This window comes from Rhinichthys klamathensis, unplaced genomic scaffold (genome assembly GCF_029890125.1).
Source record: "Rhinichthys klamathensis goyatoka isolate OS25496 unplaced genomic scaffold, OSU_Roscu_1.1 h1tg000088l_1, whole genome shotgun sequence".
Taxonomy (NCBI): Eukaryota; Metazoa; Chordata; class Actinopteri; order Cypriniformes; family Leuciscidae; genus Rhinichthys; species Rhinichthys klamathensis.
The window spans coordinates 446098-469074 of NW_026606628.1; the positions used below are offsets into that span (position 1 = coordinate 446098).

At 39.9% G+C, this 22977-nt stretch overlaps 1 protein-coding gene across 12 annotated transcripts in view; it reads right to left on the reverse strand.

The window, feature by feature from the left end:
* Positions 1-22977, reverse strand: part of abi2a (abl-interactor 2a) — a 50241-nt gene that overhangs the window by 12804 nt on the left and 14460 nt on the right. For 6 of the 12 annotated variants that reach the window (XM_056251692.1, XM_056251687.1, XM_056251696.1 and 3 more), the window contains exons 2-6: positions 8023-8190; positions 3655-3831; positions 3478-3495; positions 2825-2922; positions 67-216 (exon numbers count right to left, since the gene is read on the reverse strand). In XM_056251692.1, the coding sequence (XP_056107667.1) occupies positions 67-216; positions 2825-2922; positions 3478-3495; positions 3655-3831; positions 8023-8190 (611 nt within the window). The remainder of the gene's footprint in view (positions 1-66; positions 217-2824; positions 2923-3477; positions 3496-3654; positions 3832-8022; positions 8191-22977) is intronic. The other 6 variants (XM_056251698.1, XM_056251695.1, XM_056251689.1 and 3 more) reach the window with 1 other exon arrangement.

A 22977-nucleotide genomic window follows, 5' to 3' on the forward strand; every position in this document is an offset into this window, starting at 1 on the left:
CAGTGACTATAAGTCAGTGGATGCAGATGGAGAGCAGTGCGAGAGACGGAGAAGAGGTAACTGTACCTGTAAGTGCGGTTCCTCTGATTAACAGATGCTGTGCGTACAGGACTTTGCTGCAGGATGGGCACTGTATTGCGTGTGGGGCTCGGGACATAGTCATTAGGCACCACAGGAGGCCTCACTGGCTCAAGTGTCCTGTAGGGGGAGTGTCTCCTGTCAAGAGAGACAGCAGTTTAACAACCTTAGGGAAACTTGATCAAACAATTACTAGCCTAGAAAAAGTCAATGTTTTCTGCCATGTTATACATAAAACGTTTTTTTTGCCTAATTTAATTGCTGTTATTCTCAAATGATATAACCAGGATAGAGTACTACGGCGAAGACTTCAGATGACGCAAACTCAGAATCAACATGCACCAATGCTACATTTTTCTAAATGTCAATCATTTGTTAACAAACAAGTATTTATTACTTCAATGAGCTATTTGTTTCTGCATTCAATTATTACATTGTTTAAATTAATAGCTTTTCCGCTAATTGTGATTTTGTATAATTATGTACCTTTCTGAAATGCATAACTAAGACAGTTACATATGATAACAGATCACTCTAAATTGTAATGTGGACTCATCATTTCAAAGCAGCTTTACAGAAAATGCATGAGTATTGTGAAAAGCGCTATACAAATAAATGTGAATTGAATTGAATATTACAAAGCAAAGCAGTTAATATTCGTAAACAAAGGTTTTAGTTTTCTTTGAGAGGCTGGGATTCCATACAGGAATTTCCAGGTAGTGCAACAATACAAATAACAAAAAATAAAGTGTGTCAGATTTGGGAAAGTGCAAATTCAAATAAAATGTTAAGTCAGTCAGTGCCTGATCTCTTCTCTGGTCTCAAAAGAGAGGAAAACAGTCATGGCTGTTTGAGGCAACCAGAACAAATGCTTACTTGCATAATTCAATAAACAATTTATTACTACTTAAAACTAGTAAACTGTCTTTTCATCACAGGAAAAACTTTATCACTTTGACCTAAAAAGGAAGGGAAAAAATATTTTTAAGTTCTCAACCTCACTTTCTATAAAAAAAAAAAAGTTTTTTGTCACAAAGCCGTGCTTCACAGGTATGGCACACATGTAACAATTAATAATAATAATTAATCAATAAAAAATGCAATAAGAAAGAAACAGAGACAGAGCATGATGCATATAAGACAGTAAAGCAACAGAAGACAAACATATATAAATAAATACAATCACAATCTCACAAAAAAATTCATCATATATATAAATAAATAAAATTCGCCTTTTTTCATGGTGACATTTTCACAATAAAGGTAATTTCACCACCAGATTCTAATTACCGTTATGTGTGCAGTCGTTTTAGTGTAATTGTAACGTAATCATAATTCATAATGATATTTTCACAAATGTAATAGATCTTTTTTTCTGTAGTACAATACTACAGACTAATTACTGTATTTTTTTAATCAGCATAAATTAAAGTACAACAAATAATACTTGAACCTTGAGTCGCCATTGGCTAGTATAAAGGAAACAAAATATATACATAAATAAAACAAAATATAAATTTCAAACACTACTAAAAAGTCAAGTAAACAGTCTAATAAAATAAGAACAAATAATCAAACTAAGCAATAGCACAAATAAACATGCAAATTAAATAAACAGTGCTTTTCAGGTTTTACAGGTAGACCTAACAGTTAGACACAGATTAGGTAGATTAAGGACAGAAGTAGCCTAATCAAATGTGAAATAACACTGTATAGTCTTCACAGTATATGCTAAACTCTCATGACGACGCAGCACTGGTCTGATTGGGACAGTGACAGTTCTGCCAATATGCCCTTCATGTGCTCTTTCTTTCTCTCATGGTGAGTAAAGCTCAGTAGGCAATGAAATTTTAGCCTATCTGTGCTAAACTTATTTTTTAACTCAATTACAGGCAACTGTAAGTGTATAATTTACAAGCCATTGTGAAATTTGGTCGCATATGCGAGTGATTTACTCTCGTTGTAAAGGGTCGTCATGAAAAATTTCAATGCAAAAAATAAAAATAAAAAAATCCTAAAAATAGTTGTTTTTTTAACACATAAATTCCTCGTTTTTTATCACACTGACACAAATATACAGTTGTGTTATGTTGCAGACCTGTCCATTAAGCGGTACACTATCTGGCCTGCAATGACCAGCCATCATGGGGCTACACAGGAAACCAAAAGAGCACCAATCTGCACAGCTAGTGTTCAGAAAACAGGGCAGGACACACCCTCTGTCCTCAGTGCTCAGAAATATCAAGCTCCGGCTTAATGAACACTCTTTAAAGATTGAGCATATCTGATCTGTTTCATAATCCGTTTCACAGTTTCTCAATTTTAGATGCCAAAGCACATTTAACACGCTTTTTTATTGGCCCAAATGTAAATCTGGCTGTTCACTGGCATAAAAGTAAACAAGGGATGTGAAGGATAATGTCATCTGTGGGGATGAGGCTGAGTTTTCCCTGAGGACAAAACAAAAGACATGACCTACACAACTCAACTAGAGACACGTCACATCATGCGGTGTGTGACCTACACTGAAAAACAGGCTTTTACTAGGAAATGAAAGCCTCACTGATGTTGCTCTAGAAGAATCATTATAGAAAAACACTAAATGATCTGATCAGACGAAAGGACCTCAGAGACCCGAGTATAAATTATAATAAACAAATTCTTCAAATGAGTGGTTCACCACCACAATCTCAGTGGCCGATTCTTTCAGTCGTGACCCCTAGAGCTACATGGTCTGTATACATACCCTATGGTGCCTTTGCCTGACATCGGCGGGCTGGGTGGTTTCTGTGTGGGAGGAGTGGTGCGAAGAAGGCTGCCCATCTTCATGTTCTGGGTGTTGACCTATGACAAAATCAACATTATAAACAGCCTTTAGCTGTGAAAGATAACATCTCAGTTTCACGGTAGAGGAGGAAAAACGGCATCAAAGTTGACAAAGGCCTAGTACAGCCGTAAAACAACAGCTACAGAGAGAAAGACAGTGATGGATAGAGAGTTATCTCATTTCGTTTTTAGAGAAAACTAAGAAAAGCTCAAACAGAACAATCAAACACACCAACTTCTGAGCCACATGCAACAATTATAAAATGGTAAGGATGAAAGAAGAAACAGGGATGATTGCCAAATGGTTGTTCAATTTTGGACCTGCAAAATTTGCTAAGTCAAACTCAAATATTATTTCTCATTAATGTATCTATAAAAAGGATTACAGAATCTCCAAATCAGCATTGACTAGTATTTTTGTATTTCATGATGGCTTAATACCTAAAACGGATCAAATACAGAATGTCAGTGTTCTCCGTCTGTATTTAGGTCATAAGTATGAACTAAGGAATCAAACCTTATTCCTTCTCCATTCATGTCACCTGATCGTAGGACAGCTGTAAAAGCCCTTACCTTGAACTTAAGCAACCACTTAAACCAAGAGCGAAGCAGAGAACAGAGGTGAGGAAGCACAGAGGTTAGTGACACATCTCAGACACAAAGAAAACCCACGTTAGATTTTGTTAGTTCAAAACAAACATGTTAGTCAGAAAAAGTTTTTCTCCAGAGGCTGGTGAGCTTGTGTCCTACCTTCACACCATGCCCAATATCGTCCAGTGCGCTGTAATCGATAGGTTTGCGAATGTACCGCACCGGCCTTTCGGGATTGGCTGGAGCAATGATTTTATGCGTGCGGGAGGTGTTCTTATTGGTGGTGAGGATGCCGATCTCCCGCCTCGCCACCTTTTCTTTATGGATGTCCACAGTCTGAATAGTAGAAAAACAAAGAAAAACGTTTAAAAAGTTTGAAGAAATTTCAGATCTACTAAAACTAAATTGGATCATTCAGGTTTGAAGTGATTCACAACTACAACCATATTCACATGCTAAAGCCAATCATAATAAAGGTCATTTACAAATTCAGAAGTTTTAAAGCTACAGTGGCAAACATTTAAATTACGGCATTGGAGCAGGAAACACCTTGAGGAAAAAGGATGACCTGAGTTTGGCCTCTTTATACTTCACATTTGTGAAAGCAGGTCACAAAACACAATATGTAAGGCCAAAATATTAAAGCGTGCGGTTGTGAGATGCCCGAAATCTCTTTCGGCGGAGTACGGTTTCATTTCACATGGCGATTTTGGGAGAGGATCGTGTCAAAAGCACTTCATGAGGAGAGCTGAATTAGATGTTGTAGTGGCGCAGTGTTTAATCGCTTTAGAGCCCATGCTGTTGACAGCTGTTAAATAAATAAAATATGACGAAACACAGAGGAGGATAAACCTCTGCTGCTGGCATCTCAAACACAGCTAAATGATTTTCAGCATTAAGTGACAGTGATATGGTAAATAGGGCTCGAGTCCAGAGCAGCAGCTGAGTCCACAGATGAGGGCAGTGGAGAGAAGACAGATCAGAGAAATGGAGACAAAGAAAGCAAGCATGAAAAGTGGAAGAGAGAAATCATCCATGAGAAATGTAAATTTACCAAATTTCTAATCTGTTTTGCATCTATCGCTGCTTAAAAAAAAGTGGACCAAGTAAAAAAAGAAAGTTAATTTCGAGCCCTGTATCAAAAGCCCTGGATCACGCAATTCTTGTTTTTACAAACGGGCAATTTTACATTTATAATGTAAATTATCAATTTAACACATCCTTGCTTTAAAGGACAACTCCAGCGCAAAATGAACCTTTGGTCTAATAACACATTGGTACCTAGTCAACCGTTCTCTGAGATTTGTTTTCATGATAATCGAATGTAAAGAGTTTTATCTCTAAAAACTGTTTAGCGTATAACGCTAGTATATAGAGTACGTACGTACAGAGTAATGACAAATAAAAATCGCTAGTTAATACCACTAACAAGGCTCAAAATAGCCCCACACTAACACGATAGCATAATGAGGGTCCCTACATGCAAACCGAAGCATTGAGAACTTTGTAAGTGTACAGACAGTTTAATAAGAAGATATTTTATAAAGACAGTCCACTTCGCGTATACAGGCAGAAGCCATCTTTGGAAAACAGTCTCGACCAGTCGAACCACGAACGCCGTGCCAAGTGAGCTGAACTGTGACTTGTAATCTCAAATGGTCCGTTGTTTCCAGAAGAAAGCACTGAGCGCATAAGAGAAGCACTGAACGCAACAGAGAAAATAATTAAAAATAAATAAAAAAAAGAGACTTTTTATTTATTTAAAATAAATAAATAAAAATAATTAAAAAGAGAGACTTAAAATACACACTAAAGAGATGGCGGATTATTCAACCGACGAACCGTTTATGTTTGATGGACGGTTTTATCTTTTCGAGCAAGAATATACTGACGAAGAGCTGCAGGAGCTCCGTGAAAGGGCTACGAGAGAGAGAGAGCTACCGGTGGTCAATGCCGCAACACAGCCTCGTACTTCGGGAAACTTTTCTTTTTTTTTTTTTTTTTTTACAACTGGTGGTGTACCTGCGGACACCGAACAGGAGTGCCTTTGTTGCACGGAGCGGGACCTGTTGAGTCGCGACAACCAAGAGACGCATTGTTTTGTACAGTCTGAAGATTTCCCCACTCTGATAAACAAGGCTGTACTTGAAACTTTTTCCATGTCCCGAAAATAAATTGGAGGCGGCGACCAGACCCGAAATCGGTGCAATTATTTCTGATATATAGAGCAAATATTGCGTGATTTTAGTTTGCATCGCCAGCTGTAAGTCTTGCTCATTGATCTGCATGAATGACCGAAAAACCTCTTGCCCTCCCTCTCCCCAGCCAGTGCAGACTTAAACAGATATAATTCATGCATTTCCATGTAATTAGATTTCACAAACGTAATTCCGATCGACCAGCTCACTTGGCACGGCATTCGTGGTTCGACTGGTCGAGACTGTTTTCCAAAGATGGCTTCTGCCTGTATACGCGAAGTGGACTGTCTTTATAAAATATCTTCTTATTAAACGGTCTGTACACTTACAAAGTTCTCAATGCTTCGGTTTGCAGGTAGGGACCCTCATTACGCTACCGTGTTAGTGTGGGGGCTATTTTGAGCCTTGTTAGTGGTATTAACTAGCGATTTTTATTTTTCATTACTCTATGCCCTATATACTAGCGTTTTACGCTAAACAGTTTTTAGAGATAAAACTCTTTACATTCAATTATCATGAAAACAAATCTCAGAGAACGGTTGACTAGGTACCAATGTGTTATTAGACCAAAGGTTCATTTTGTGCCAGAGTTGTCCTTTAAGTATTAATTTCTTTTAAAAAAAAAGTATAAAATTGTATCAAATGGGTAATTTTTTTGGGGGTACTTTTTTTTTTTTTTTATCCATAATTGAGGTGCATGTATCTGGTCCCTAGCCCTGCTGCGATAGTCGGCGTTACCGGTGTTCAGCCGCAACACCGGTTACATCACTTGCCCACCGCGGCACCGCCCCCACCGTAGTTTTGATTTTTATAGTAATAAAAATAATTTAGTTCAGTTAGAGAACAGACACTACAATTAAAAACTGAACGTGTCTGCTCAATACAGCGTGAGGCGTACGAGTCGCAGCACAGATCAGCAGATTTCCCCTCACTGACTGACAAGACGACGACAGAAGATTTGGTTTCAAAGCGAGTTTGTCATTGTACTGTTTTGTTATGTTGTTCATTAAGAATAATAATGAACCCATCATTCAAGCAATTGCCGGCCCCGAATTGGGGCTAATTTGAAAGTGAAAGTAAAATGCGCACGGGCATTCACGGTGCTTGTCCACTGGCACGGAGCGAGTGGAGCAGAGAGAGCGTTTTCAGTTCATTCCTATGGAAGCTCAACGCTCGCTCTGCTCCGCACCGCTATGAATGCCTGTGCGGCCGTGTGCATTTTAATTTCGCTTTCAAATTAGCGATTTAAAAGCGATGTGCAAAAGAGGGAAAAACTCAAACTCCCTAACATTCGCTCATATCTTTGGTAGGAACAAAACACTACAGCAGTCGCACTAGAGCCCTAGAACACTGCAGCTGAATTACAGTTCCATACAGTCTGTGGGATGCTGTTTAATTACAGAATCAATGAGATCGACCGAAAACTGACTGGACACGGGTGCTGTCTGATCAGCAAACCAAAGACAAACAAAAACAAGACAATCATTAGTAACTGTACATTAAATGTGTGGTCATTCATGAAAACAATGTTTGATCAAAGCAATAGGCCACATTACAGTGATTTAACTACCGTGAACAGGTGTGATTTCCACAACATGTAGCAGATTTACCACAGTCTAAAGATTTCTACACTTATTTTAGTGTCGGAACCATTTATAACAGAGCATTTTATAATCTTTTACCTAGTCTTGCGTAGCCAGACATTCAGACTGACGGCAGAAGGTCTGGACTCCATCGCAGCTTTCATTGGCCGAGGACGTCTGACTGACATGTAAAGCAACCAATCACAGTTTGTTTTGTTCCGCGTCATGTTTAGGGGCGTGAAAATGTAAAGTCGATATCCCTACGATAAACCGATGTGCATTTAATAAATGATCAATTCAAGAACGTCGTGCAAGTTTACTGCAACAATGACACTGTAAACTTCACATACTCTTGAAAATCCAGCGTTTAGCTGATTCTGATAAGCGCTCATTGTCACAGTTGTAAACACCACAGCTTTCTTCTTCCATGAGGGGGTTTGGCATCACGACGGCTTTGTTTCCAGGCGGACTGTTAAAGAATGTGACACACGTATCCTGGAACTCTGTAGAACTCAACCAATCAGATGACAAACTAAATTTCCAAAGTGTTTCCCATTTTGTGTGCCTTATGCATCAGACGTTCAGTCAACAATCCGTGGGCATGACGTCTGAGGCTGAGACTACCTTTTATCTAAACTAGGTAACAGTCATTTACTTCTCAACTCTTAGAGCCTTCAGTCTTACTTCAGTAAATATAGCCCAGAGTGTGAGACTGTAAGAAGGTGTGTGGTGTGTCGCTAGGTTACCTGAGAGATGTGGTTGATGGAGGATTCCATGCGGCGCAGCTGGGACGCCTGAATGTCAAGCATTTGGAGCACATTGTTGGCAAGCGTGTTGATCAGGTAGGCTACGCTGGCCAGGGACTGAGTGGTGTAGTTCTTGGTTTCCTCTAGAGCGACATGCTTGTCTGGAGACTGACGGAGAAACAAAAGAGTAACTGTCAGTGTGCCATTAAATTTGTTCAGCCATTAAAACAGTTTTTAGAGTCAAACTATGCCACTGGAGTACCTGGAGTGATTTGTGCTGGACAATTAGTCTGAAAGTCTTACTTCAGTGGATCTGTGACTGACTTTCAATAAATATTTGTAGCATGCCTCCATTCCTGTGGATTAACTTGAACTGCACTTTGCTGAACAATTGGCAGGAGCTGTTTTCAACATAGTTATCCAAAAAGCTGACAAAGCAAAATTGCTGTTGCAGCTAAAATATTCTTTACTGAATTAATGTTTAATGAAACCAAATCAGAATCACAATGGGACCTTGCAAGTCAGAATTAAGCAAAATCAAATGAAAAAAAAAAAGGATTTGTTCACAAGCTGTAAGCACAATAAAGAGATGCTTCATTGGTGACAAATGGTTTGCAAGTTTCGTTTCTTACAATGATTTAATTTATCTACCTCATCAGGGCTTAAGTGAACTGTCCGGAAGAATTGCAAACAATTCCAGAGCTTTTTGCAAAACCGTTTGATCAATTGCATCAAGTTCCAATTTACGAATTTTGCAATTCTGGTTCTAATTATAAGCAGCTGATAGAAAAAAACACGAGATGACGGCTGAAATATTATCAGGGAAAATGATTTCCAGGTCAGGAAACAGAAATATTACTGATAAACCCGTGGAGATTACTGTGTATACCCAGTGGACACAGTGCCAGTGGTATGTTACTGGGACTCATGCCCCAGTAAAAAGGGTCTAGCGACGCCCCTGGTGTGGAATGTCAGGATCTAAGCAGTTCTTCTGTGACATCAAGCTGCAGTCACATGACCCGGGCTTTGATCCCAAGCCTGACAGAGAGAAAGCGTATACGTGAGTGTGTCTCTGAACAATTCCTGTCTTTGTCCCAGGACGGTACCAGGAGGGAACAGTCACCACACATACTTTTGACTGTGCTCTACATTATAGACCACATATGTATTATATGTAACAGACCACTCGAAGAGAGACCACTGTGGAACCCAAACTACCCCAAACAAGCACACAATTATTAGGTTGACTAATAAAGTGTTTTCAGTGCCAGACAAGAGATCTAGAGAGCAGTGTTGCTAATGCCGTTATATAGGTATATTAGCAAGATTAACCAGCTATTTCACAGTGTAATTTAATGCCATGCCAGCTACCATGGCTAATATAAGGTTGAGAAAATGGTTGAAATGTAAAAATATATATATATAAAAAAAAAATTACAAGATGATTATTTTTGATTTAAATCTAACTAAATCAAATTTTTTCCTGCTCAGTCCTAGAGGAGTTAAAACCATCACAGTCCATTAAAGTATGCTTCAAAGATTGTACAACAGCAATATGATTAGACATAGCCTGACTACGTCAGACTTCGTACTTCCGCTCTATTTCAGTTCGCTTCTGTACTCAGTCTGAGACATCGACATGTCTCTCAGTTTTCCTCCAGCCTGAAAACAGCTGACCAATCAACGAACAGAGGGCGGGCTGAGAGCCGTGACGTAGACGCTAAGCACCGAGTTTAAGGTTGGGGAAATCGAAAACGACCACGGATATGGAGACACGGGATGCAATTCACTCTGTTGTGGAGAATATTCCTGGCATTTACAAACTGAAGGCCGAACAAGAAGAGTGTTTGGTAAACATTTTGAATGGAGGTGATGTCGTGGCCCTACTCCCGACAGGTTTTGGTAAAAGTTTAATTTATCAAATATTACCGATCGTCAGCGAGAAACTGGGGAGGCCAAAGGCCGGCAAGGCGATAGTTGTGATTGTGTCCCCCTTGGTTGCACTCATGGAGGATCAGGTTAAGGAGGCAGCAAAACTCGGTCAGCCATGTTCACTCTGGTATTTCGCTCGAAGGTTTCGTTTTCGAATCATACATGCGTTTACAGTGGAAGTTCGATGCGGCTGAGCTGGCGAATAACACACGTCATAACCAAACGTTATGTGATTTGCTTACGGGTAACCAATGATTTTATACTTCAGACAAGCGAATTTTTTTTTAAAGAGAGCATGATTATCAGCTGATGCCATATCAAAATGGCAGAAATAGAGAAAAGAGCAGACACAAGGAAATTAAAGGATGAAGACAAAGGAGAAATACCAAGAAGAGATTGAGAGAAGATGGAACGACCTGCTTGACACCAGAGGAATAGAAGACAATCCATCAGCCGACATCGACAAGGAATGGGAACAAATCAAAATGGTCATACATGACACAACCGACAAGATCATAGGGAGGTTATCAGGTGGTAAAATACCTGATTGGATTTCTTTGCAAACACTAAAACTCTCTGATGAAAGGAGAGAGTGGAAAGCGAGAAGAAGAGAAAGCAAAGAAACGGTAAAACATTACAACTACCTATGCTGACAAGTTAAAAAGAGTGCAGAATGTACATATGCAAAGCGTTAGAAGAAAGCAGAAAACAAAACAAGAGCCGAGAAGTATATGAAAGTATCAGAAAGCTAAGCAGGAAGAGTACCAACAAAAAGAGTATAATAAAGGATAAAAATGGGACTTTGATAACTGATGCAGAAAAAGTAAAGATACGGTGGAAGCAGTACTTTGAAGATCTGTATAACGATCCAAATCCGGTGGAAGAGAGAATTCTGCCACAGCAGTAAGATCACATCATCAATAATTATGGAAAGAATAAAGAAGAAAACGGCGGGCTTCAGAACATCACGGAGCACAATAGACCAAATATTCACGCTCCGACAATTAGCTGAGAAGTATACTGACTTTAGCAAGGACTTATTTGTATGCTATGTAGACTTCAAAAAGGCATTCGATACCATGTGGAGAGCTGGATAGTGGAATGTGATGAGGAGATTTGGATACCCAGAAAAAGTTGTTAGAATATTAGAGCCTATATAAAAGGTACATTCAGCACCATAAGAATAGGTGTGACACTATGTCACACTATGGTCTGTACGTTCGCTTCGTTTCATTCACTGTCAATGCTTCGCGTTTGGTAATGATGGCTCCGGCTGCTTGTGGAATACGTCTGTATTATTCGAAAATCTTAATGACAAATATGTGTACCAAGGAGTAGGCTAGGCTATATTACATGGAGTTGTGCTATAGGCTAGCAAGGACAGCTAGTTCTTAAGGCTGTCACTGTACGTTTGAAAATCGATTGCACAACCGATCGGACCAACCAACACAAGTTTCGAAAACGAAAATAGGGAATCGATTTTATGTCTCCTTTATGTCTTCATGTGACTGAATGGTTCGAAACAATAGTAGGAGTACTACAGGGCTGCATGGTGTCTCCACTTCTCTTTAATATCTTTTTATAGATGATCATGGCAAGTGTGCTGGAAGAGGCGAAGGAAGGAGCAGTCACAACCTCAGATTCGTGGACGACATTGCAGCTTTCAACAGAATCGTAGAGGAGAGTACAAGGATGGGCATGAAGGTCAACACAGGAAAGACAGAAGTACAACACATTGGACGGGAAAAGACCAAAGTATTCATACAAATAGAGAACCAGGAACTTAAGCAGGTAGAAGAATTTGTGGACTTGGAAGTAGTCTTGAAAGAGTAGTCTTGAAAGTACTTGGAATATTATAATATACTAAGGAAATATTAGTGAGGACGCCTCTACAGAACAAGACCACATAAGAAGAATTGGACAAGTGTGTGGAGCAATGCAAAACTTGAACTCCATATGGAAAAATCTAAAAACATTTCCAGATTTACAAAAATAAGAGTTTATGAAGCCTTGGTACTCAACATACTATTGTATAATTCAGAAACATGGACACTAAGAGAAGCAGACAAGAATAAACAGTGTTTGAAATGAATTGCTTACGGAAAATCCAAGGGGTGACAAGAAGAGACCGAATAAGAAACGTCAACATAAGAGAGTTGGGGATGGAAATTGATGTGGTGAAGCGAATTGAAAAAGAGGCTTGGATACTTTGGACACGTGGTCCGAATTAAAACAAAACGACTTCCAAATGTCGCTCTATTTGGTCACGTTCACGGGACAAGGAGGAGAGGGCGACCAAAGAAAAGATAGTTCAACAACTTGGAAGAGGATCTGGAAAAAATTAGTCTGAACATCGTCGAGTCTTGCAGACTTGCAGCCTCTGACCGAAATGGGGCCATCCTTAAAAATATTCTTGTTTGCCGTAATCGGACCGACCCTGTCAATTTAGGGCCGACCCAATTATTCATTATTATTTTTTCCTTTTAGTCTGACAGACTTACCGGTTGTAAACTTGCGTTAAGACCGACCGATTTTTTTTTACCCTTCAAACAAATAATACAAATGTAATAAAATATTAATTATATTTTAATAAGTATTGAGAATATAAATTGCCTAGGCCTACATATAAACGTAGGCAGCGTTCTTTCTTTTAAATAAAAACCCGTGGCATCATTATGATTATGTTTACACCATTGGTTTACGCATGTCACACTATGGCCTGTACGTTCGCTTCGTTTCATTCACTGTCAATGGTTCGCGCTTGGTAATGATGGCTCCGGCTGCTTGTGAAATACGTCTGTATTATTCGAAATTCTTAATGGTCAAATATGTGTACCAAGGAGTAGGCAAGGCTATATTACATGGAGTTGTGCTATAGGCTAGCAAGGACAGCTAGTTCTTAAGGTGGTTAAGAACTAGCTGCTGGTTGGAGCCTTTTGGCGGAGAAGGAAGCAATAGGGCTGTCACTGTACGTTCGAAAATCGATTGCACAATCGATCGGACCAACCAACACAAGTTTCGAAAACGAAAATAAGGAATCGATTTTAACGGCCTTCTCTCGGAGCGCATCCAGCTCGTCACGCAGGCTGCAGGCTCTGACAAACACGCATAACAGCAAATTATACTTGTGCAGGAGGTTGAGAGGTACCGACTAGAGATAGTGGGGCCTGAGCCATAATTTGGCCAGAGCAATTATGGTCAAAGGGATGTCATGTTAACAGGATTCCTACACATTTTTTTTAATGAATGCAGCTGGAATTAATGCAATAAATATGTTTTTTGACAAAGATTTCAAATTGTTTGAGGTCTATATAACCTGCATCAGAATGAGGTTTGCAATGGTTAGCCCGAAGGCACGGGTTGAAGACCCAGTCAGCGACGTCATGATATGGAAATTTGTTTAAATTCATACCTACTTAATCACCATCACCAAAATTGTACTTTTTTTTTTTACATTGAATCTTAAAAAAAAAAAAAAAAAAAAGGCCTACCTACCGAGCCTTTTTTTTTTTGCTGTTACTGCAAACCAAAATATTTTTAAGGATGGCCTGGATGGAGGGACTCCGTGTTGGGGTTGTCGAAGCGTGGTCTACCATCGCCATGACACACGAACCATATCAAAATGAGAACTAATCAGTCAAGCAAATAAATCAGTTTATCAGCAAAAAAAAAAAAAACTCCACCCACTCATAAACTTAAGGGCCGTTCACACCAGAGTTTCCGCTAGAAAAAAATGGTGCCGGTCACAGGTTTCGTTTAACGGACATTTTGATGATATGCCGGTCAAATATCGCCTCTTAATTAGTCAAGTTGAGGAAAACTGGAGGCAGGCTATGTAACTTTAAAAATGACATAATCAGGCCGTATAGAATGCAACATGTTATTATTAGCCTAACTTTCAAATAGACGGAAAAAAACATGAACGTCCGATTGGCGTCAATCAACACCAATTGTTTTTTACTATGGTTTCACACACATTCACTTTTTGAAACATTGAGGCACGGATGTACCTAATACAAATAAATAAAACATCTCCAGTTAACTAGCAGATCATTCATTTAGTTCACTATTAAATAAGAGATCTAGCGCTAAAATCAGTTGTTTTTGAAATCAAGCTGAGCGCTCGTGTCCGCTGCTATCAGTTGCATGGGTGACGCGCTGCGCGAGTTGCGCAATCTTCACTCGGACGTGCGTTTCAATCTATCGCTGTTGCGGAGACTCTACACAGGCGAAGCACTGCTACTTGGGCGCAGAGATATCACGCAACACCTGAAATAAAGCTTGCCACAAAGGACCGGCGAAAGTAATGATTATGCATGAAACATTTGAATTGTTGATAAATTGATAAAGTTGACGATGCAGACTCGCCATCTTCGCAGTAGTGAACGCGCCTATAGAGAGAAATGCACACTTCATGAAGTGTGCACGCGCCGGCGCCTCTGTGTCCTGATTATATTGTCCACTATATTTGCTTCTTATTTATTAATCCAGGCAAATTTGTTGATGAAACATTGATTAAAATGAAGATACAATTTATACAAAACGAAATAAACTTTAAAGAAAGGCTTTCTACAAAACAAAACTAAATAAGTGGTCAAAATCTGACCCATTCCAAATGTTTTCCGATATATTGGTCATCTTATGATCCTATCTTACTCATCTCATGCGGTTCCCTTTTCATATAATCAACATAGATGAAATAAAAAAATAATAACATTGTATTATTTATAAATATGAAACATATGTTTAAGTTTTTTAACTTATAATAAGCGTCACACCGCTCCGCTTTGCTCACATGCTCTGGTGTAGCCTAATGCATGTGTGCGTGCATGTGGTGGAGAGGGGTGCGATTTTTGAATAATAATCAACCCAGCGATCTTCGAATATTATTTTTGCTTGAAAATTTTAATCAATGTTTCATCAACAAATTTGCCTGGATTAATAAATTAGCAGCAAATATAGTGGACAATATAATCAGGACACGGAGGCGTCGGCGCGGGCACACTTCTCTCTATAGGCGCGTTCACTACTGCAAAGATGGCGAGTCTACATCGTCAACTTGATCAATTTATCAACTTTATCAATAATTCAAATGTTTCATGCATAATCATTACTTTCGCCGGTTATTTGTGGCAAGCTTTATTTCAGGTGTTGCGTGATATCTCTGTGCCCAAGTAGCAGTGCTTCGCCTGTGCTTCCAAACATGCATTTGCCCACCTATCTAAATATAGGGGAGACCGTGAATAACCCCAATTTAAAAAAAAAATGGTGGAGTGTTCCTTTAAGGCTAGCCTGCCTGGGCCTGGCCATATTTGAAACGTCTCACTCAATCGTTCGTTGTTTAAGTCTATATTACAGCCGTTCTAGGCGTGCGCTTTATTTGAAATGCAGCATGCGATGTTTAATAACTTTCAAACGGTAGAGCCTGTTCCTTTATAACATAGCCAAAGGTCGGTGTATTTTTGCTTTATACATTTTAGGCTTATTCTCAAATTCATATTGTGTTAGGGGGGCGGGATTATTACGCAATTTTGATCGGACAATTTGACCGGAGAGATTTAATTTTGTCGGACATTTCATTTTTTCCCCGGCCAATGTCCGGTAATTACCGGACAACGGAAACCCTGGTTCACACATAACGTATTTTCCTTCTGTGTGAACCAGCCCTTACATGAATTTCTTGTGCTGCACCATAGCAGAGCAGTTAACAAGCAGCCAAACGCATGACACGAAAAATAAATCTTTCATTCGCATGGATTAACTTATTTTCATAAAGATTTGCACCACTGCATGCGTTTACTGCACTGAAACACTGAAGGCCCTGAAGAAGCTGTGGGCTTACAGTGGGCAGGCATGTAGGCCAGGAAGGCCCGTTCTCCCCCAGGACACACAACGACACACTGACACTAATATGCAGATGCAGTGCGCTGACCCACGCTGATGACATCTGAGCAGAGGGAGCGGGGGAGGAGAGACCCTCCTACACAGAGCTGAACCTTCAAGACTACGAGAAGCCGCATCTGGAGAGGAATCACATCCCTCACAAATGCTGTAAAGCACCGCTCATGTAGAGACGCTCAGGTGGACAAAGAGATACGGAGGACAACTACTGAATATATTATCACACCTACACTTTTCAGTAGAGATCTGGGAAACTCATTAAAAACACACTGAAGATACAGTAGGAACACAAAGAGACATATCTAAATATCTCAGAACAAGTTCCAACTAAAACCATTTTTTCACCAAAGATGGGTATATTGTCAGGCTGGGAACCATAATACCTATAAAAGAAATAATAAATCCCAAATAGTTTCCAAATCCCAGATATATTTGCAGTTTTTTCAATACAAATCGTTCTCAAAATCTAAGCTCTGGCCACAGCAGAAGGACACTGATTTTTTAGTGATGACTCAAACAATTACACTGAAAATGAACAGGTGGGTAAGAACAAGAGACGCTGATGACACTTTTGTTCCTCATGGTAATGCACAGTGCTCAAAGCTCTTTTCACCTCATCAGAGACCTCTTTCAACAGCAAGAGCTTTTCAAACAGGGTGTCAGACTGCCGGTGACATTACGGACTACGATTTCAGAAGCGTGACTGTAGCTCAGCACAAATGAAAGCAATGAACCTTACAAATGAGCTGAAGCAATAATCACACTGTCAGAGGATGTCTCAAGTAGTGCTGTACAATTCAACTGAGCAAATCTGTTCATTCAGAGGGTTCTTTTCAATAAAGCTTTCAACAAGACGCATTTCAGCAAGATGTGTGTCTAAGTGAATTATATATATATATAATTCACTTAGACACACATCTTGCTGAAATGCGTCTTGTTGAAAGCTTTATTTCGAAAGCTTTATTTGCATCTTGTACAAAAGCAGTGTGTGTGTGTGTGTGTGTATATATATATATATATATATATATATATATATATATATATATATATATATATATATATATATATATATGTATTATATATACACACACACCCACTGCTTTTTATATATTGCTACCATCCCAGGGCTCCAGACTAACTTTTTTTACTAGGAGCACTGTAGCCCCTGACTGTGAAAATTTTAGGAGCGCAAGCAGAAAATTTAGGGGCACACCTTAAATCAGCTTGCAATGCAATTATTCAAATTTCCTCCAAAATAACTATAATATTCACAAATTATTTAATAATAAATAGACTTAAGGTACAGATATTACAATGTGCAGTTTTATTTCAAGTTCACAGGGCTCCAGACCAACATTTGAGGGCAGCAGCACCCGAGCCACTGAATTATTATTATTATTAATTACAAAAATATGTGGTAGCACTGGGGCTGACAATAAACAACTAAGCTTAATTTAGGGTGTAGATGAAATTAACTTTAATTATTAGTATTCATAATGTCTTAATATTAATTAAAAAGCAAACCGAGTGAAAACATTTATATTAGGGAGTGAAAATAGCCAATAAGTATCCTACTGTTTACAATGGTAATTTAAATAAGTTTTTAAATAAGAGTTTTCCTACATCTTAATTTTTAGTTTTTCAATCTTTGAAGGATGAACAAAAAATGTGTTGGTCATCACATTAAAAATAACATTTATATATATGATATAGTTTTGAAGTGCTGGAAAAAGATAATCGTTTGACTATTTATGTCACAATACCGTATTTATGGTTAGAGTTACTACATTAGCCTAAATCCATGGTGAATGTTGCTGATTTGTGGACTGAAAGCCTTCTATAAGCGTTTCTCCAGTTTCCACGTCAGCGCTGTTTGATCTGATAGATATCAGATGGTTTATAACAGAGAACTCTGCGCCGAATCGGAATGTTTCTCACTGGATCTCGCAGCGATGATGTTATTAATTCTGCGGCGAATTCAATGGATTTCTTCACTGGATCTCCAGAGTCTGGATCTCCTAGTAACAGTGTTGCGTGATCGAGATCGGCCCGCGACTGGAAAGTTCGGGGCGCTGTCTATTAATAGGTCCGAACTAATAAACGGCCAGCGCGACCTAAATAAATATTTGGTCGCACCGGTAGGAAAAATGGTTGCAGTCTGGAGCCCTGCAGCCATTAAAAAAAATGTATATTGGTCGACCATAAATCAGCGCTCAATAGTGTACCCATTAGTGCCTGCACTGTAAATCTCTTTTAAGCATCACTAGCATATTCATTACAGACCGAACAAAATTATTAACACAGCACATTTGTTTTTGTTTACACCACCACCACCAGCCTGCACAGTGGTAACAAGGCATGATGGATCCATGTTCTCATTCCGTTTGTGCATGTTGTGGCTTCACAAATGCTTTGCTGCATACCTCGGTTGTAACGAGTGGTTATTTCAGTCAAGTTGCTCTTCTATCAGCTTGAATCAGTCGGCCCAACCTTGAGGCGGATGGGCTACAACAGCAGAAGACCCCACCGGGTACTAGTGTTGTCACGATACTAGAATTTCTAACTTCGATACGATACCTTGAAAAATATCGATATTCGATACCATTTTCGATACCACGGAGAAAAAACTGCCACAATATTAAGGGGGTATTTTTTTAATTTAAAGCTAAATATAACAAGTCTAGAACATGACAATGAGGTATATTTTACATGAACAAAAATGTCCTGAGTTCTATTTGTTAATATTTTTTAATTGGACCAGAGCTAACATGATGTATTTTTATTACCTACTGTTATCAAAGATTAAAATATACTGTAACAAAAAAGCACTTAAGAGTATCAAATTGGAGGATAGAGAGTCAGTAATGTATAATAATAAGATTAAACATTCAATTTTCAGTTAAAGGCATGTCATTATTGAATTCAGAGATGCCATTGTCTAGCTGTTTAGTTTAATTAATATCTGTGTAATCAAATTGATGATAATCGCTAATGAAGGAAAATTGCTGAATTAAATAATAATTTTTGAATAAAGTTAAATAGGCACCAGTTAATTTACATTTGACCACAGTTACAATATTTACTTGTCTAAGATTCCTCAATCAGATTATGTTAACTTTAAGAATTAAAACGAGACAACACAGACTCTTATCAACAACAATACTAGGCCATCTTGGTTAATGTTTCAGAAAAGTTCAAATGGGAAGTGTTACAGTGTTTCCTTGAGAATTTTTTTTAGCAGTGGGGGCAGGTCTGTCCAAACAACAAACACCCCTGATGCTGAGCATATAATGCTAAATAGTAGCCTACCCCTGGAGCCTGTTCCTTAAGTCTGTTTTCACCTATACAATAATATAAAAAAAATGAGTGATGTGAGGGATTATTGCGCAGTCAAACAATCTGTTGGGTGCCCGCAGCCCGCTCGCGTGTCCGCGCTATTCTCCGGACATGCCCGCTCGCGGTGTGTAGCTCGTGTCCGCGCTATTCTCCGACATGCCCGCTCGCGTCCGCACTATTCTCCGACATGCCCGCTCGCGGTGTGTAGCGCGTGTCCACGCTATTCTCCGACTCCGACATGCCCGCTCGCGGTGTGTTTTTTACGCGTGTCCGCGCTATTCTCCGACATGACCGCTCGCGGTGTTCTTTATCAATCAACCAAAGCCGGTCGCGGGGGCGCCGCCCTCGCCATCTTTCCATTCACTTCACTTTTGCTATTTAACCAGAGCGAATGGGAGACGAGTGCGTCACGTGTGGTGTTTGTCAACGCGCCTTTTGAGAGAAGTGAAAGGACTAGTATCGATACTTCGGAAAAATTAGTATTGGTACCGTTCAGATATTTCAGTATCGATATGTATCGAAATATCGATATTTTTGACAACACTACCGGGTACCACTCATCTCCACTACAAATAGGAAAAAGAGGCTACAATTTGCAAGAGCTCACCAAAATTGGACAGTTGAAGACTGGAGAAATGTTGCCTGGTCTGATGAGTCTCGATTTCTGTTGAGACATTCAGATGGTAGAGTCAGAATTTGGCGTTAACAGAATGAGAACATGGATCCATCATGCCTTGTTACCACTGTGCAGGCTGGTGGTGGTGGTGTAATGGTGTGGGGGATGTTTTCTTGGCACACTTTAGGCCCCTTAGTGCAAATTGGGCATCATTTAAATGCCACGGCCTACCTGAGCATTGTTTCTGACCATGTCCATCACTTTATGGCCACCATGTACCCATCCTCTGAGCTACTTCCAGCAGGATAATGCACCATGTCACAAAGCTCGAATCATTTCAAATTGGTTTCTTGAACATGACAATGAGTTCACTGTACTAAAATGGCCCCCACAGTCACCAGATCTCAACCCAATAGAGCATCTTTGGGATGTGGTGGAACGGGAGCTTCGTGCCCTGGATGTGCATCCCACAAATCTCCATCAACTGCAAGATTCTATCCTATCAATATGGGCCAACATTTCTAAAGAATGCTTTCAGCACCTTGTTGAATGTTAAATTAAATCTTGTTAAATGTATAATTAAAAAAATAACAGTTTATATAACTGCTTCAAATGGATAGCTTGACTACATGAATTGTGAGTTTGAAAGCAGCACGCACAACACTGATGCGTAGTCATGTGAACGTGCAGTTGAGGATGTATCACAGATGTGGAAGACTAAACTGAGACTCAAAGCAGCCCACACCGTCTCTCCTCCTACACACAGACTCATCTCTTTCATCTTCACCAGCATATGAATGCAGAACTGGCCAAATTAATATAAGCATCTGTCTCCCAGCACGATGCTCTCTCTGTACGGCAAGAGAATTATGGTTCATGTCACTATAACTGCTGCCTGTCAGTATATCAGCAACATACAAGACTAGAGCCCGTAATGATGACAAACTCACACAGATAGAGAGAAGCAGCAACCAAATGTTGAAAGCTAGTGTGTGGCTTCAGCAGAGTTTATAGGTGATCTGTGTCATTTTTAAATGACTGTTGTTATACCAAGCATGAGTTCAGAGACAGAAGAGTCATGAACAGCACATGGATTTAAATATATGTACAGTACTACAGGTTATGTTTGGTATATGGTTTCAATGCCCCAAATGTGAATGGCCATCTGAGTGTAATTACTGCATCTGTTGTCAGGGAAACAAAGATTTAATGAACCCAACATTAAGCACAGATAATGAACCTGACAGCAGACAGACTGGCCATGCTGAAAGTAAAGGATATATGCCACAGCACACACACACACACCTTTTTCAATAAATGTATTTAAGAAATAAAAACTAGTGTGGCAAGGCGAGGGCTAAAGGGAAGGGTTCACACTCTCCTTTAGGAGTATGTGCACACTCGTTAACAACAACAGCGGTCGACTACGCCACCCCAGAATACTAGGGACTAACCGCCCTAAGGGCACACAGGTTCGTTATCTAAAACGTGGGTGAAGAGACGTGGGGCACACATAGGAAAAATATACACTTTTATTGCTTCTCTACATTTACATGATAAATAGTTAAAAAGGTCACAATAATCTTAAAGTCAATCTTACAGTAACGTGCACAATCTGTATCAGACACACAACAACAAACCCATATTTCAATTTGGCACATTGGACCGGAGCGGCGGTACAGGCTAGCTGCCAAATTAATAGGAGCCCATAACCCCGTACACGCGCCCACACACGCACACACATGAAGATTGGATGCAAGAAGACACACGGCATAGGTGTAATCACCACACACACGATGGCAGCTAGCCACCCCTCTCCAGAAACCTCCAGCTCCTGCAAACAAAGTCACACAGAAACACAAATCAACAAAATTAAAATAAAACACAATATAGGCTCACGCACACAGAAAACATACCAATCACTTCTCTCCTAAAAGAGAACAAATTAAGATCACATGGTTCACTCAGACTATCAACAGTGGTGGTAGATCACGATGCCCAGAGTGAACTGTGAAGGATAACAAAACAATAACAAACATTCATAAACATCAACTCCATATACGAATGCGCCATCACAGAATCAAGCAGGTGGCCGCGGGTGAAGACAGACCAGCCAGCAAGCCGCACTGCAACGACGTGCGCAGTCACTATTAGATTAACCGTAGAGGCAAAACCGCAACGTAGTCACTCAGACGTTTCCCATTTTAATATTGACGCTCAATCCCATTAGGTAGACAAGGAGAGCCCTCAGATCTGCAGATAACCCGCGAGATGGTCAATGTAAACAACCCGTTCATGGTCACGCACCATGCGGGGGATACAGCCGCTCAGTCCGAAAAATGCCGCTGAGAAAAGTCGGTCGCGAGCGCGCAGCAGACAGGAAGACCAGGCCACAGGTTAACCCTTCGGGGTTAACCCTGCCAAGACGCATATCCGGTCCCCAAAACCCCCTTCCTTTATACGCCATACAAGGCAGCCAATAAACACACGCATGCGCACAGTCTCCCAATGGGTGGAGTTATTCCACCCTGCCACACTGGGCATGCACAATACAGACATTTTAACGAAACCAATAATTATTTTGTATGTGTGTACCCTACCATTAAAAAAGTTGTGTTTAAGGATTTAAATGTTTCTGATTTAAAATAACTGTTTTGAATATATTTTCAAATGTAATTTATTCCTGTGATGGTAAAGCTGAATTTTCAGCATCATTACTCCAGTCTTCAGTGTCACATGATCCTCAGAAATCATTATAATACGTAGAGATGGAATAGGCAGATTTTCCACATGAACGGCTCAGACCGGTAACTGGCAGGTCAGTCTCAAGGTCTTACCGATTTCGAGCCAATCCATTTTGTCACAGGCAATAACGTCAGCTGTGTGTTCTCGCTCTCTTCTCTCCGACGGCGAAGTGACACAGACCCGTCTCCTCTCACTCACTGTCACATTTGCTCCAGTTAAATACTGCTTGTATTGAGCATTATTTTAGTAATTCCCGCAGGGTTCGTGCTCACAGCACTGATCTATATAAGTGGCGCTCATAAGCCGCCTCATAGGGCACTCAAGCAGCTTGTGAGTCGCAAGTACCAAAATGAGTGGCTTACTGTGCTTAAACGGCCAAATACACACAAAATTGTCAAAATGCCCATCTTGGCAAGTATTCAGTT